This window comes from Nothobranchius furzeri, chromosome 9 (assembly GCF_043380555.1).
Source record: "Nothobranchius furzeri strain GRZ-AD chromosome 9, NfurGRZ-RIMD1, whole genome shotgun sequence".
Lineage (NCBI taxonomy): Eukaryota > Metazoa > Chordata > Actinopteri > Cyprinodontiformes > Nothobranchiidae > Nothobranchius > Nothobranchius furzeri.
In genome coordinates this window covers 65161235-65177256 of record NC_091749.1, presented here as the reverse complement: position 1 = coordinate 65177256, position 16022 = coordinate 65161235, and the positions used below count along the sequence as shown (strand labels likewise).

General features: G+C 43.9%; 1 protein-coding gene across 3 annotated transcripts in view; it reads right to left on the bottom strand.

The window, feature by feature from the left end:
* Positions 1 to 16022, bottom strand: part of LOC107381573 (SH3 and multiple ankyrin repeat domains protein 2) — a 269418-nt gene that overhangs the window by 45148 nt on the left and 208248 nt on the right. For all 3 annotated transcript variants that reach the window (XM_070555052.1, XM_070555054.1, XM_070555053.1), the window contains one exon: positions 14588 to 14712. In XM_070555052.1, coding sequence (XP_070411153.1) covers positions 14588 to 14712 — 125 coding nt within the window. The remainder of the gene's footprint in view (positions 1 to 14587; positions 14713 to 16022) is intronic.

Sequence of the window (16022 nt, the reverse complement as noted above, 5' to 3'; positions counted from 1 at the left end):
AGCCTCCAAAGACCCTCTCCTGAGGCTTCTTCTCAAAGAACTGGAAGACGTCTAAGCTTTGAACAATTAAAGGAGATACCACACCTTCTAAAATAGTGCCAAGAGGGAGCAGGTTATTCATTAAGAGCAGGAAGCCTAAATCTGATCCCTGTGGGACCCCACATGAGAGAGGATCAGAGGAGAACACAGGGTCACCGAGGTGGACACAGCTAAACAAAATTCAACTTTTATTAAGAAACTCTGTCTGTAAATCACGAAATCTGAATTCATTTCAGTTTCAGTAACTGATGAATGTTTGATGAGAAGAAACAAAGTTCAGAATTTTCTCCACCAACAGCATATGCTGGTGAAGGTTCTCGGTCATAGGTAGTCTCTACCTGTTAAGCTACAGTTTAGGGATGTGTGTAGTTAACCGGTTAATTGCCGTTAATGTTGTAACCGGGTAAAATTGTTTTGCCTGGTTAACTGCTTCAAGTCCTTCTGATGCACTGGGTGCAATACATTTGTGCCACTAGAGGGTGCAAGAGCGCCGCTATCAAATATGTTTACTGGGCGACAGCAGAAGAAGAAATGAACTCATCACATGACCTAACAAATGTGCTCAAACACGAAGCAGTTAGCAAAGAGCTCAGCTGTTTGCGTTGGTTTCCCGTTAACTGACTTAACCGTTAAGGGGCGTCAATAGGCGGTTAAAGAAATTTTGGAAAATGTGTATCCCTAATACAGTTTACAGTTCTGACCCCATATTCCAGTCAGAACTGACAACTCAGATAAGAAGCTAAACGTCTTCAAGGAACCAAAACAGATTAGTTGCCTTTATTCGAACCCCTTTGGATCACCAACAGCATATTTTCATGCGTGAGCTAAAGTAAGGCCAACGCTAACTCACTTCCTGTCCCATGTGTTTTTCTTGCAGCTCCAGTGATCCTAGATGCTTTTTAGAAGGTGTTTAGATGTAGTTTCACCATTGTGTTCAGACTTACTGTGTAACTAAAGCACGCACAAAACTTCTTTCCCTTAACTCACCATAATGTACGAAAAGTGTGAAAAACCAGTCAATCGTCAGGAAAACTTCTAAATGATCATCACATCTGGATTTTAAGTCCCACGACTATTTTACAATAAATTCCTTTACCCAAAATTATGCCTTCAGATTATGGAACTCATAGGACCCAATATAATCTGGATTAATCTGCTTCGTTTTAGCTATGACTGATACAGGTGAGAGGTAAAACCAACCGTTGTGACTGGTTAGTGTTCCTTCACTTGTAGAAAAGTTCAGATTTAAGTTTCCTAATTGTGGCTCCATAATCCAGCTAAACTAACGGTTGCCTCAGTTTAGATTATTCCCACAAACCTGGCTGGCCACTCCAGAGGAACGTTTGATGTTTGAGTTCTGGGCAGAAGCTGAATCAACACCATTTTTTGTTTTACGAGTTCAAATCCCGACTCCAGCTCATTCCGGTTTGATCCAAACAAACCCAAAGCTGGGAGGAATCAGCTGTTCGTTCTCATTTATTAAAAGCAGCAGCAGCAGCTTCAGACGGCAGAGTCGCTCCAGGCTGATCGGCTGCTAAACGTGTCAAACCTGCGTTTTACAAACACGTACAACTATCCAAACTTCTCCAGTTCTGACTCGGTTCGGCAGCAGACTGATGAGGTGATTAAAGAAGTCGAGGGAAACTGCAGATGAAACAAAAGAGAGCTGAAGTCGTGGTGAGGTGGAGCTGCAGACACAAAAACAGCCTGTTTCTCCTCATTTGATGCTCCATTTAGCAGAAACACTAAATAAAGCTTCTCCAGTTCACTGCTGCTTACAGACACACGGTCGTTATGGAACCATAGGAAACCGAGCCTGAAATAGACAATGTGATTTTCCCCGGACTAACGTAGCAGCTGTGATCCAATCTGTCTAACTAACTCACATTCATCACGTTTTGTGATGAATCTGAAGCATTTGAGCGAGAAACCCACAAATACCAATGACAGCAGAAGCAAAGATTACTTCAAGTCCTTTTAATCAACACAAATCCTTATCACAGAAACTCTTAAAACCCAAAGAGATGAAAGCTGCTTACACGACTCGGCGCCACCCACAGATGTTTGAACGTTCCTCAACGCAGCATCCAGCGGACGTCGGACACCGCGGGTTCAACAGTCACTTCCCGTTTCAGCTTTCTGAAGACAAACGTTCCAGCAGAAGTTTTCATATTCAGAGAAGCTTTACAACTAACCGAGAATCGAGAGGAGAGACGAATTACAGCAGTAGGCTCATTTAAAACACGTCACCTGAGCTTCCAGGTACCAGATCCTTCTTCACAACATAAAACATAATTAAAGTCTTGTTTGTTCCACCGGCTCAGAATCCAGAATGCTGATCAAAAACTAAAAGTCTCTGTTTAAATGTCCAGCAGAAACAAAACGGGACACCAGAGTTAAATTTAATAAAGCAGTCCGAGAGCGAGGAGACCCAGATGTTAAATTCAGACTAAAAACGCGCCCGTCTGATGTTTGGAGAGGCACGTGGATCGGTGAGCAAGGCAGAGAAATCTACAAGACCTTGGACCGGGGTGATGGGGAAAAAGAGGACCCTACTAAGGTACTTGATAAGTTTGCTTGCTACATAAGGCCGAGAAAAAACAAGAGGATTGCTCGTCGTCGCTTCAAACAAAGGAAAAAGGGCACGCATGAAAGTTTTGACCACTTTGTGAAGGATTTGAGGTTGCTCTTGATGGACTGTGAATATACTGATGCTGATGATATGCTAATCGATGCTATAATAACAGGTGTCAGAGAAAGATTACTTGAATGAGGTGAAGACATAAAGCTGGCTAAATCTACTGAGATTCCACAGCAATATGAAACGTCTCAGAAACAAACGCAAATTGTCAGAGATTATGTCTTCTCTCAAGTGGCTACGGTAGCGGCTAAGCCCAAGCCACATTACAAACAGGCTCGCTTTCCAGACAAAGCAAAGCCAGTTCAACAGAACCTGACAGCGTCTTGTTTGAGTTGCGGGAAACATCCTCAACATAAGTGAAATAAAGGCGTATGTCCAGCAAAGGGCTCAGTGTGCTCCTACTGTCACAAGCCTAATCATTGGATGGCTGTGTGTTGTAGAGGAAAGTACACATGCTACAGATGAAGAAGTTCTGAACATTAGCATGACTCAAGTAGCTGCTTAAGCTAATTCTCGCAGTGATGACAAATGGGCAGTATCAGTTAACATACTGTCAAAAGAGGCCAAGTTTTGAATCGACATTGGTGCTAGGTGTAACACGCTAACGCTAGACTGTTACCAACATCTTCCACACTCTGGTGAGCTGAAAACCTCCAAGAGACAATTACGCTCATATTCAAACCACAAGCTCACGTCAGTTGTAGCAGTAGAGCTAACAATGACGTTCAACGAGCGCAGCATCACTGCAGAGTTTGAAATACTGGACATTTCTCAAGAATGTGTGCTCAGTGGGGAGACAGCTAAAGAGCTTGGCTTAATAATAAGGTGTGGTGCTCTAAAGGATGCAGAGGAAACTCAGAAGAGTGGCACTGACAGTATTAACACAGCTATATTGTTTGCTCCAAGCATACATTCTGACTCTTCCCTAACTGACTGTGGGTCATTTAATGGCCAGCTGACTACATCGGTGACTAATCTTGGTGTTAAACTGGACAGCGCCCTTAGTTTTGATAACCACATCAATGGAGTGATCTCCTCCTCCTTTTTCCACCTTCGTCAGTCGGCAAAGATCAAACCATTTTTGTCATGTCATGATCTTGAGACGGTAGTCCATGCTTTTATTACGGTGCGATTGGACTACTGCAACTCTGTTTTATTCAGTGTGAGCAAGGGCTCAATAGCCAAGTTGCAAATGGTGCAGAATGCTACTGCCAGATGTTTAGAGGGCGGGCGCAAGTATGACCACATAACTCCTGTCCTGGCTACGCTTCATTGGCTGCCCATTGATGTAAGGATTCGTTTTAAAATACCCTTACTGGTTTTTAAAACGTTAAATGGTTTGGCCCCTCCTTACTTGGTGTCACGGCTTCAACCGTACACCCCTGCACGGTCACTCCGCTCAGAGAACCTCATGCTCCTCTCGGTCCCAAGAACGCGCCTACAGACACGTGGTGATAGGGCCTTTGCTGTGGCAGGTCCTAAGCTTTGGAACGAGCTTCCTCTCAGCATAAGGGCCTCCACCTCTGTTGCGGTTTTTAAGGCAAGGCTAAAAACCTACTTTTATGAGCTGTCTTTTAACCTTTCTAACTAGTTTTATTGTTTTACTTATAGCAGTCTGTGTACTCACTGTATTTTTTATCTGTATCTTGTGATACAATTTTTTTATTTTCTGGAGTTAATGTTTTATGTTTTTACTTGATCAGTGTAGCGCCTTGGTGACATATTTTTGCCTGTACGGCGCGATTTACAAATAAAGTTGAGTTGAGTTGAGAATCTTTGCAATCCATACCGCCATGCTTAAAGGAATATCCAGAACTGATGCACACCACAGGCACGCTACCAGGCAAGTACACAATCAAATTTGTCCCTGGGGCTCAAGGGACAAGACAAAATAGTACAGAAACTGTGTGAGATGGAGGCGAATGGCCATATAACCAAGGTCGAACAGCCCACAGACTGGGTCATTTCAATGGTGGCAGTCACCCAGGGGGCAAAGTGAGGATCTGTATTGATCCCAGTGATTTGAACAAAGTCATCAAAAGAGAACATTACCCCATGCACACTATTGAAGAGGTAGTATCTGCCATACCTGGTGCCAAGATTTTCTCAGTTTTTGATGCAAAATCTGGATTCCTTCAGATAGAACTGGATGAGCAGTCTTCATTCCTCACAACATTCAACACTCCTGTAGGGAGATACAGATGGCTTAGGCTACCATTTGGACTAGCATGCGCACCAGAAATATTTCAGCGCATAATGGATGGCATGCTCGAAGGCGTAACAGGAGCCACAGCCATTATGGATGACATTCTGATCGCAGCACCAGACTTGGAGTCGCATGATGCAATTCTGCGTAAAGTTATTGAAAGAGCCACAAGCTATAACCTGAAGCTCAACTTCAACAAATGTCTCATCCGCCAGACTCAGGTGCCATATGTGGGTCACTTACTCACTGCAGAAGGTCTGAAGCCAGACCCAACAAAAGCTGAAGCGGTTATTGACATGTCTCCGCCTACTGACAAGGATGGTGTAAGGCGTTTTCCGGGGTTTGTCACTTACCTGTCGAAGTTCGTTCCGAATCTAAGTGACGTTGATGCACCTCTGCGTCAACGGTTAAAGAGTGACATGTTTGGCAACCAGCTCAACAAATGGCCTTTGAAAAGCTAAAAGACTTGTGTTCACACCCTCCAGTGCTGAAGTATTTTGACTCGGTGCAGCCGGTGGAAATCTACTGTGATGCAAGCAGCTATGGGCATGGCGCAGTGCTCACTCAAGACAGTCATCCTGTAGCGTTCTCATCTAAGTCGCTGACAGATGCAGAAACCCGCTATGTGCAAATAGAAAAAGAAATGCTGTCTGTTGTTCATGCCTGCACGATGTTTCATCATTACATTTCTGGCAAACAAGTCACAGTGTACAATGACCACAAACCTCTGGAGGACATTTTCATAAAGTCACTGCTCTCAACTCCCACGCGCATACAGAATGCGTTTGCGTCTGCAGTGGTACGATCTAAACATCCAGTACAGAAGAGGAAAGAACATGGAGCTCCCCGACACTCTGTCAAGAGCTCAACTCAAGTGCAACACACCTGAGTTGGAAGGTTTAGCGTGTGTGTCAATGCTAGATCATATAGCAGTGAGTGACGAAAAGTATGATGAACTGCAGACAAGAACCAGAGAGGAGCTTCAAGAGTTGCAGGTCACAATTCGTCAGGGTTGGTCAGTACACAGAAGAGATGTTCCAGTTTCCATTCAACCGTACTGGGACTCTAGGAGTCAATTAACTGTGTATGATGGTGTAGTGTACAAAGGGCCTCGTGTGGTAGTTCCTCCTTCTATGAGGAAGTACATGTTAGGACTCATACATCAGTCGCATCTAGGAATTGGGAAAAGCAAGCAGAGGGCTCGTGAAGTTCTTTACTGGCCGGGAATGAGTTATGAAATAGAAGAGATGGTCAGGAACTGCAGCAAGTGCGCCGAGTTTCAAAACAAACTGCCAACACTTCCTCTCAGTCCAACAGAAACTCCAGATCTTCCATTTGAGCAAGTAGGTTCTGACATATTTGAGTTTGAGTCAAAACAATATTTGGTGCTAGTAGATTACTACTCCAAATTCATTGAAGTAGATGAACTCAAAGGCCTGCGCAGTTGAACTGTCGTCAAGACGCTGAAAGCTCAATTCAGCAGAATGGTATTCCATCCATCCTTCGGACTGACAATGGTTCGCAGTACACAGCAGAGGAGTTTAAAGGTTTTTGTGAGAGTTACGGTATTTCACACCTCACACTCCTCACTCCAACGGAGAGGCTGAAAGTGCTGTGCAGACGGTAAAAAGACTATGGAACAAAGCTCTGGACAATCATCTAGCGTTGTTGGATTATCGTACAACACCCCTCGAGTCTGTCTCTTTGTCACCAGCACAGCTGCTGATGGGCAGGAGGCCAAGAAACTTGTTACCAACATCTAAACTGTTTCTGGTCCCCAAAGCGCATGACCCCAACCAAATTAAGCAGCGGCTGGACAAGTCCAAGGCTTTCCAAAAGTTCCACTATGACAAGAAGAGGACAACATCAATCCCAACTCATCATTTTCCCTTGGTTCTTGGTGATGAGGTTCGGTGGCACAGGAGTTAAGTGCTCGCCCCGTAATCGTAAGGTTGCAGGTTCGAGCCCCGCTCAGTCTGTCGTTGTGTCCTTGGGCAAGACATTTAACCCACGTTGCCTGCTGGTGGTGGTCGGAGGGACCGGTGGCGCCAGTGCTCGGCAGCCTCGCCTCTGTCAGTGCGCCCCAGGGCAGCTGTGGCTACATCGTAGCTCATCACCACCAGTGTGTGAATGTGTGTGTGAATGGGTGAATGACTGTGTTGTAAAACGCCTTGGGGGGTTCCAGAACTCTAGAAGGCGCTATATCAAAAACAGGCCATTTACCATTTACCATCCAGGCAGTGCCAGATGGGCTCCTGCAGTTGTTGTTCGTAAATGTGCTGAGTCCAGGTCTTACACTGCGGACTCTAGTGGGAAGGAATATCGTTGCAACAATCAGCATCCTCGACGGAGCACAGCAGCAGCAAATCGGTCTCGCCACATTCTGAGTGAAGAGACCTGGACTGATTCAGCAGGTCTTTCATCACCCTTAGAAATGCCTTCGCAGGTGTCCATGCTGGTAGATCAGCAAGAGGGTACCAGTCAAACCAAGCTTTCAGTGCCGTATGTGACTAGGCGAGGCAGAGTGGTTAAACCACCTGATAGACTTGATTTGTGATTTATTTTAGCTTATTGTGAACAGCTAAGAGTAACACAGTGTTCATAGTTTTGCAATTACATTGATGTTCATAAGGTATCCATTTGCTTAGAACTGTTTAGACATGTTCCAGTGTAGATCCTTGTTATTGGTCACCCAAAAGAATTTCCTGGTGAGATAGTTCTTGGGGTGTATTTTTATTTCTTTCAAAGAAAGGGAGATGTAATGTATTGCTGAGACTACTGTCATTCAGTGTAATGTGTACTCCACCTGCCTACCAGCAGAGGGCAGTCGTGTTCTGTCGGGAGGACAGAAAAACAGAGAACAGTAAAGAAGACGGTGTCGGTACAGGATCTGCTCGGGTGCCAGATCGGCTCGGGGTCCTTCGACTGCTGATGACGTCAAAGTACGGCAAACCCACTCGGACAAAACACACTACACATCTTTATACTGTTGGAAAGAATTTAGCAGTTTCGTTACTAAAATAATGTTTCTTATGACGTACGTTTGTGTTTATAATGGTATTTGTAAAATAAAACACTATATAGTATTCATAATGTTGAACTCCTCTTTGAGCACATCCCTTGAAGGATCATAGGTATTAGCAACACCTGTGAAATTGTGCTTGCAGGAAAGAAGTGTGTCCAGTTTATTGAAGTATTTTGTGTTTAGAGTTTTTGACGTCTTGTCCATGCGTAGTTCAGTTACGCTCATAGCTGCTAGCCAAAAATCTGGAGTTAAAAGTTTTCTGGCTTTACTAAAATGCCTGGCTGTACTTATTTGATTGATGGTAGTTTTACTTTCTATTAGACTCCAAATGTAATCATTTGGCACGTTTCTAATTCATAATTTGAAAGAATGTAATCAGTGATATTAGCATTAGCGTTTCTATGGGTTTTTCCATGTATATTAGCGTTGCGCTAACCAAATTGCAAAGGCTGCCAAATTGCAGCCTTTGCAATTAGAAAATCACATGCAATTAATTGTTCAGTCCTAATATACATGCAACTCAATGCCAAAAGTGTATTTTCAAAGAGGTAATGATGGATTTCTTTGTAAAAGTTGTCCATCTTTCCAACAGAAAAATTTGCCTCGGCCAACGGAACGTGATTACGTAACTTCCGTAAGGTTCATGTTCAGCCAATCAACTACTTCGACGTCATCGGCAGTCGAAGGACCCCAAGCCGATCTTGCACCCGAGCAGATCCTGTACAGACAACGGCACTCGCTGATCTAGAGACACGGCCTGAGCTTCATTTTGTCGGTTACATCGGCACACATACATTACAAGTTTACCTGCTCAGCAGCTCAGATGATCTTTGTTCTTACAGCTTCGATCAGGTCACATGTCAGCCTCCATCAGACAAATGTAAAGTGTAAATATAATGAATGTTCCCTGGTGGGAATTATAATCTGTTAGATGGGATCATGTTGAGGAGGAGATGGATTATATCTTTGTTTAAATTTATTTATTTTATATTTCTACATAATCAAAAATATCCGAAATATCACTGAGATATGATGTAATTTCATTTCCCATGCTTTTTCAGGCTAAGTAAATGGAAAATCAGATTTTCTATCTGTCACTGAAGGCACCATCACATACATTTGAAACTGGATGAAAATGTTTTATGATTCATGATCATGAACTTTATTATAATTACTAATAAATATTAAAGGATAAAAAATGTGTTGTAATGAGCTAAATGCATTGAAACACTATATCGAGCATCCTGTGTCACGGTCGGTGAGCCTCCCTGCACGTTTGTCTGTCTCCCTGTGCTCTTGATTGCAGGTGAGTGACTGGGAGTCCTCAGCTGCAGCTGATTTCTCATCAGGCTGACCAGGAGATAAAAGCTGCAGTGGGACACTCATTCAACGCTGGATGATTACTCGCACCGGTACCTAACTCGTGCTGGGTTCGACTCAAGCCTCTTAGTATTGTATCTTGTCATAGCCTCCGTATATATTCCTTGTTCTCATTTCGTCTCGTGACTTCAGGATACCTCACCTCCCTCACCACAAACTCAACCCTGAACCGCTCATCTCCTGGAACCACATCTCACTGCCCTTCCCCTGGACAGCAACTCCCAGCCGCTCACCTGCCCCTCAGCCTCGCCTTTCCCCACCTGCCCGTGGGAAACCTCAGCACCTCTTCACGCCGCGCTCAGCTCCCTCCGCTCCTCCGGTACCCCGGCTCACAACCGCTACCCTGCCCGTTCAGGATCTACTCCCGCCTTGGAAACCGTAAGCCCAGTTTCCTTTTCTGTTTCTCCTGATTGTCTCACCCACCGTTTCCCCCTAACCTGTGTCTACATCCTAGACCAAGAACCGAGGATTCCCCTGCTCACCTGGCAGCGCTCAGTTTCCCGTTCCTGCTCATCGTTTTAGCTGAACCTTCAGTCCCCTACTCAAGATTAATAAAATTCAGTTTTTACCTTATCCACACGGTCTCCTGGTTTGATTCTGCATGTCGTGGGTCAGACGCTCAACCCCCTCCATGACATCCTGGGCCTGAATCCATTATTGTTTCATATAGAGGCCGACAGATATATTCAAGTTTTTCTATATCGGCTGAAATTATTTTTAAAAGCCGATAAAATAAATAAATAAATAAATATATCAGGCACCTGTGTGGCCAACTGCTGCCACTACTAGTCTAAAGAAAGGACCCAAACGACTCCAACATGCTGTTTTCTTTAATGTTTTGAGTTTGTTTTATATTTGATATTGAATAAATACTTGGCTTTAGATATTGGCAACAAAATTCTTTAAAAATTGGTATCAGCATCGGCCTTAAACCCTTTTCGGTCAGCCTCTAGTTTCATAGTAGCATTAATCATGATTTAAATCATTAATTTTAATCGGTGACATATGACTCTGTATTCATTTTAATTCCGTTTATTTATAAAGCGCCAAATCACAAGAGTCGTCTCAAGGCACTTAACAAAGTAAACATTACACTTGAGATCAGTTCATTAAGCCAATTAGTAAAGTTTCCTGTAGGAACCCAGCAGGTCGCATCGAGTCACTGACTCGTCTCAGAGACTTTACAACAATCCCCAATAAACAAACATAATAATAGTCAGCAGGATGAAAACATAACACTCCCGGCATTCAGGCTGTTGTGTCTTTATGAGCAGAGAGGAAACTGTACGCTAATTTTCATTTGATGTTTTTCAGCCTGTTCATTTGTTACAGGCTCTTATTGTGAAGGGGTTTAAAAGTCTTAGTTTGCTGTTAGGATAATAAAAGCAGTAGCCGGACTCATTAAACCAACTCCTTCATGTTTCAGCTACAAACTGCACCCTCCAGTTAGAACAGAGAAGGGAATTTAACCAGCAACCCCTGAGTGAAACTGATGCCATTCTTCTGGTTTCAAGAGCAACAGCAGGATGAAGAGTTAGCTGTAGGCATGGGCGTCGCACTGTGGGGGATGTGGGGGATTCAACACCCACACTTTTCCAGCCGTTTTGCTCACCTCCACACCAGTCTGGTTTCTCTACGTCGCACTCACTCCGTTTGCCTCATTTCCTTCTTCCCCTCCCTCTGCTGCTTCTCCTTAAACCCGACGTCGGCTGTCGGGTTTCAGGGAGAAACAGGAGAGGGAGGGAAGAGCTCGACTGAATTCATAATTTTACATCTTGACATTAGCTGTACAAACTCTCAGTTTGAAAAAATGAAGAACAACAATTTGCAGAGGTTTATAACAGGCGCGGCACCAGGTTTTCATTTTTGGGTGGGCCACGGTCATAGGCGGAGATCCCAGGGGGGACCCCACATAAGTTATTGTAAACACATAAATGCTAGCAGTAAACCTGTATTGTCTTCTAAAACCACAACGTAAAAGTTAGTCTGCAAATACAAAACAATGTGTTTTTAATTGTTGAGAAATTATAGTCGTCCCCCCCCCCCCCCATTCCTCAAGTTGGTACACGCGTGTTTCCAAGGGGCGGGGCTGCCGGCTCTGCCCCGCTCACAGCTTCACGGCAGCCCGCGGCAGGCTCACAGGAGGCGGGAATCAAAAAGCCAGCGGTTTCCAACAGTAAGTCAATAATCACACGCTTGTTCTACAAACTTAAATATGTGTGTCAAATGTGGTCATAAATGTCAAACATAGACACCGATTATCTTTAGATTTTGATCACCGGTCGGAGATCCCTTTATGACAGACCACCACCACCACAGTAAAAAAAAGTTGTCACTTCATGTTCCCTGGTCATTTCAGGACATGTTGCTTCAACTATTAACGATCTGCTTTTAAATCTTTATTCTGAATTGCTTATTCCGTTTTAGGCCACAGTCTTGTTATTGAAATGAAAACAAAAAGAAAGGATGCTTATGGAGATGTACAAAATTGGCAAGATGTTATTGTTGATCAATATCCTCCAGCTCCGTTCTAATGACAATATCCCATCTGTGTGTGTGTTGCTGTCCAACTGTCAGCAGACCAGGTCAGTTGAAATGGCAGAGAAACGAAAAACGGCAGACATCAGGTCGTTTTTTTAATGCTCCAGAATTTGAAACTTGCATTTTGATGAAGACATCTATAAGAAAGAAATGAAATTGTTTCTAAACGGTTTCATTAGGCAAAGTCCAGTCACTTGAGCACAGGCAGCCAGAGCCTGTCAAACACAGGCACAGAGTCTCAGGTCAGTCTCTTATAAGGACATACAGTGTTGTATGTAGAGAGCATTTTTTTCATGACCCTCCAAAAATTACTCTCTGAAGTTTTACTGTTTATTGCCCCCCCCCCAAAATTGAAATGGGATTTCCGCCCTTGGCCACGGTCATTTTGGGCGGACCTTAATAAGCAGTGACTTCAGTGAAGCAGGCAGGTCGCGCTAGAAAATTTCGTTTAAAAAGACATCAAAATTTTTCCCCCGTCATTTTTATTTTTAAAATATGAAGTAAAAACTCCCAATTTAATTTTCATTCATTTTTCATTTATATGCACCAGAATGCATTACCTGCACTTCTAATATTTACCTCTCCACGTAGGACTCTTTCATAAGGGTACATGCACACCAGTAGTTTTTACGGTTACTCATGGGGCAAAATCTCCGACATTTTTGAACAAAAAAATAAATAAAAATAAATAAATCCATCTTCCAGTAAAAGCAAAGCATCCAGCCCACCTCTCCAAATGCGGAAAATGTGCATCACAGCCGCTAGGCGCGCCGCGCGCACCGTCAGCTATGTCAGCCCAGACAAAAGCAGAGCAAATAGAGACAGAATAGAGGATAATTGTGTCTGGATGTGGATGGAGATTACATTTTACAGCAACCTGATCATCATTTAAATACATAAACCATCACCTGTCTTCTAGTCCACGCTATCAGCATTATTTTAATTGGTGTGTGAGCGTTTGTGTTTGCGTGCGTGCGTGTGTGTGTGTGTGTGTGTGTGTGTGTGTGTGTGTGTTTTCCACTTCAAACACTGGTCTAACCAACCAGACCAGCATGTCCAGCAACACAGGCTAGGAACATTCCACCTGCCGTGGCCCGACCGCTTCTGCTCCACATGAACTTTGTGCGTGATCAAATGTCTCTACAGGTGCTTTCTGAGCTGAAGAGGCTATTCTGCCTCAGACTGGATGCGTCATGCGTCTCCATATTGGAGACGGGAACAAGCGCTATTCAGCCAAAGTTTCATAATCAGCCAACATTTTTCCAAGTGACACATCCCTCAGAGAGACCGGCTTTCCAGACCGCTTCAGTGGGAGGAAATCTTATCGCATGTGCCGTGGTTCTGCGCTGCGAACCCCTCTACAGATCTTCAGCTCACTGTCCACCGTGTGCGCTCCGAGCCGCGCTGAACACAGTGTCCAGTATAAAGCTCTGATGTTCTGATGGGAATCTTTTCTTCATTGATTTAGTTTCCTCCGCGATGTGCCTAACGATTAAAATGTCAGCTCATCAGTGTGCGTCGGGGTAATTCTTTCAAAACAACCAACATCCTTGAGTTTATCGTCCAAATAAACAGTCAAATGGAAATATCTGTAACCTGCCATGTAACTGTTTTGCCTTCTTGTGAAGATTGTTGCAAAGAGAAACAATTAAACCTGATTAACCCCAGAGCCATGTGCACTGTGCTGTACTCTGTGACTGTAAATGAGGGGGAAACTATTTAATCGGATCCTTTTCTTTTCAACATGGTTTAATGTAAAGTTTCATTCAGTACAAACTTTAGTTACACCAATCTAACGAGACAGAGCCTGGATTTGTATTCTGAACAGTTTAAACATGTTTAAAACGGAGACATGCGTGACGCGTCTATAATTCGCACCTGCTCCGCTATTATGGAAATTAAACTAAGATGAATAACATAAAATTATTTTAGGCACAGACAACATCCCGCACACTTTTGAAAATCTTGCAACGTGCCTGGCTGTAGGGAGGAGACACAGAGAACCTGTTAGACCTTCATTATGTGGACTTTATTCCTGATGTTCAGGTGAAAAAAAATCTTTAATTAGAAACTAAAATCCTGTTTCCTACAGAACTAGTGACCACGGTAACTATTAAAACCAATAACTAGTTCATCCTCACTGTAAAAAAGGACCTCTTCACCGCTGGACCAGGTCCTAATGAGATGAATCAGAACCAGAACTTCATAAAAAGTGTCAAATTTAAGTTCCCTAAAAACATCTGTAAAAAGTTTCTAAAATCCTCAGGAATCAGGTCAACTTGTGAAAAGACGCTAAAAGCATCTCCTCTAAACTCCAGCAGACCCTTGTTTTCGTTTTTATCATCATAATAAATAAAAATGTTACAAACGTTGGTGCCTTTCTCGCTCTGATAGTGATGGCATCGCCTGACCCGCAGCAGACTTCACTCTGAAACTTTTCCATCCGCAGATCGTTATTTTCCAAGCAGCCGGACTCACAGTTGCACCGACTTCGTGCACGCTCGTGATTTCACACCAAAGCGGCGGCCAAATGCTTCCAGATAAAGAAAAGCATTGTTCTAAAGGATCCACACGAACAGGCCATGGTCCAGAAGCAACGTCCCAATAAGACCTCCTGAAGGAAGCTCACACCGCAGCTTCTTCGCTCGACGCCAATCCAAGTGGACACAACAACTTCCAGAACTCCAAAATCCAAGAAAAAACCCAACAACCAAACGGTCAAATCCAGATCCGAAAGAACAGGAGCAGCTCTTACCTCGATGAGGAAGTCCCCCGTCCTGAGCCCCGCCTGCCACGCCACTCCTCCCTCATCCACCGACTCCAGGTACTGCAGCGCCGGGAAGGCTGGCGTGGGCGTGAACTCCTCGATGGGCGTGTCGGCTGCAGCACAGAGGAGGAGGAGCAGGATTACAATCAGAGAGGATGCTGTGTTCTTACTGACCTTCGTCGTTTCACCAAACAGACTAAACACAAACGGAAGAAGCAAAGCAGACCCATCAGGCTGAAACCAGGAACGCCTCTGTCTGGCTGGATCAGTAACTCTAGAGCAGAGTAAAGAACAAGAATGTCTGAAATCCCTAAAAATAATTTACAGCTGATAAAACTATCAGAACAAACATGTAAAACAGATATGATGTTTACGAGTTCTCGGAGTTTGTTTGTGTGACATTCTGATGTCAGAAGGATTTATTCTAATTATTAAAAATGTCTAATTAAAGTAAAACAAACTGCAAGAGAAGATTAATACTGGCAAACACAGTAAAACCGATATGTGAGGTAATGCAGGAACACTTCATTCCCAGGTGTTTCTGTATATGTGAACAGCCTCTGTTCAGAGAAATAATGGAGTAACTCGGACCGTCGCAGCTCGGCCCGACCACTGTTCCCATGTTCACGGTTCAGTAACTTTCCTCTACTTTCTCCCCTATTTTTAGCCTCTGCTATGTAGGGTTGTCATGGTAACCAGTGTAGCGGTAAACCCCGGTAAAAAAGTTGACAATAATAATAACCGTCTTGTTTTTTAAAATATCCATTATCTCGGTGGATTACCGTGGCTACGGTGTAGGCGCGGTGACCCTTACCAGCCACCGTATCATCTGCTGAAGTTGCCGGCGGCACATGCGCACTTTGTTGTTTACAACCAAAACTTTCTTGAAGCTAAAGCTGAAATAATGGCCAAAGGAGGAGACGGCAGTGCTCAGGACATTTATTATCCCTCAAAGAAGACAAAGTGGGAAGTACGGGCATATTTTAGATATCTGAAGAATGCCGAGGGAGTTTATAGAAGACGGCTATCCTGTTTGCAGCACGTGCAGAAAAAGTGTCTGTGAAAGGCAGCAACGCTTCAAATCTCATGACACATCTGCGTGACCATCACCCACAACTCTACAGTCAACGCAAGGCAAGTTAACGTTAGCGTTTTAGCTAAAATGCGTGATCTGAGGATTTGGTTGAGGGAGAATGCAACGAGTCGCTATATAAAGCAGCCGCAGCGCCGCTACCTGCATATAAAGCGTGTCGCGGACACCCCCGTGTCGAAATGACGCTATGCATTACGGGGCTCCCAGGGGCAGATAAGAGTTGGTCTCTCTCCGAGAATAATTATGAATTTAACAATTATTACTGCCTGATGACATTTTCCCAAATCTGCAAATCTCACAGGAAGGACACAAACCGAGGACAATATTTTC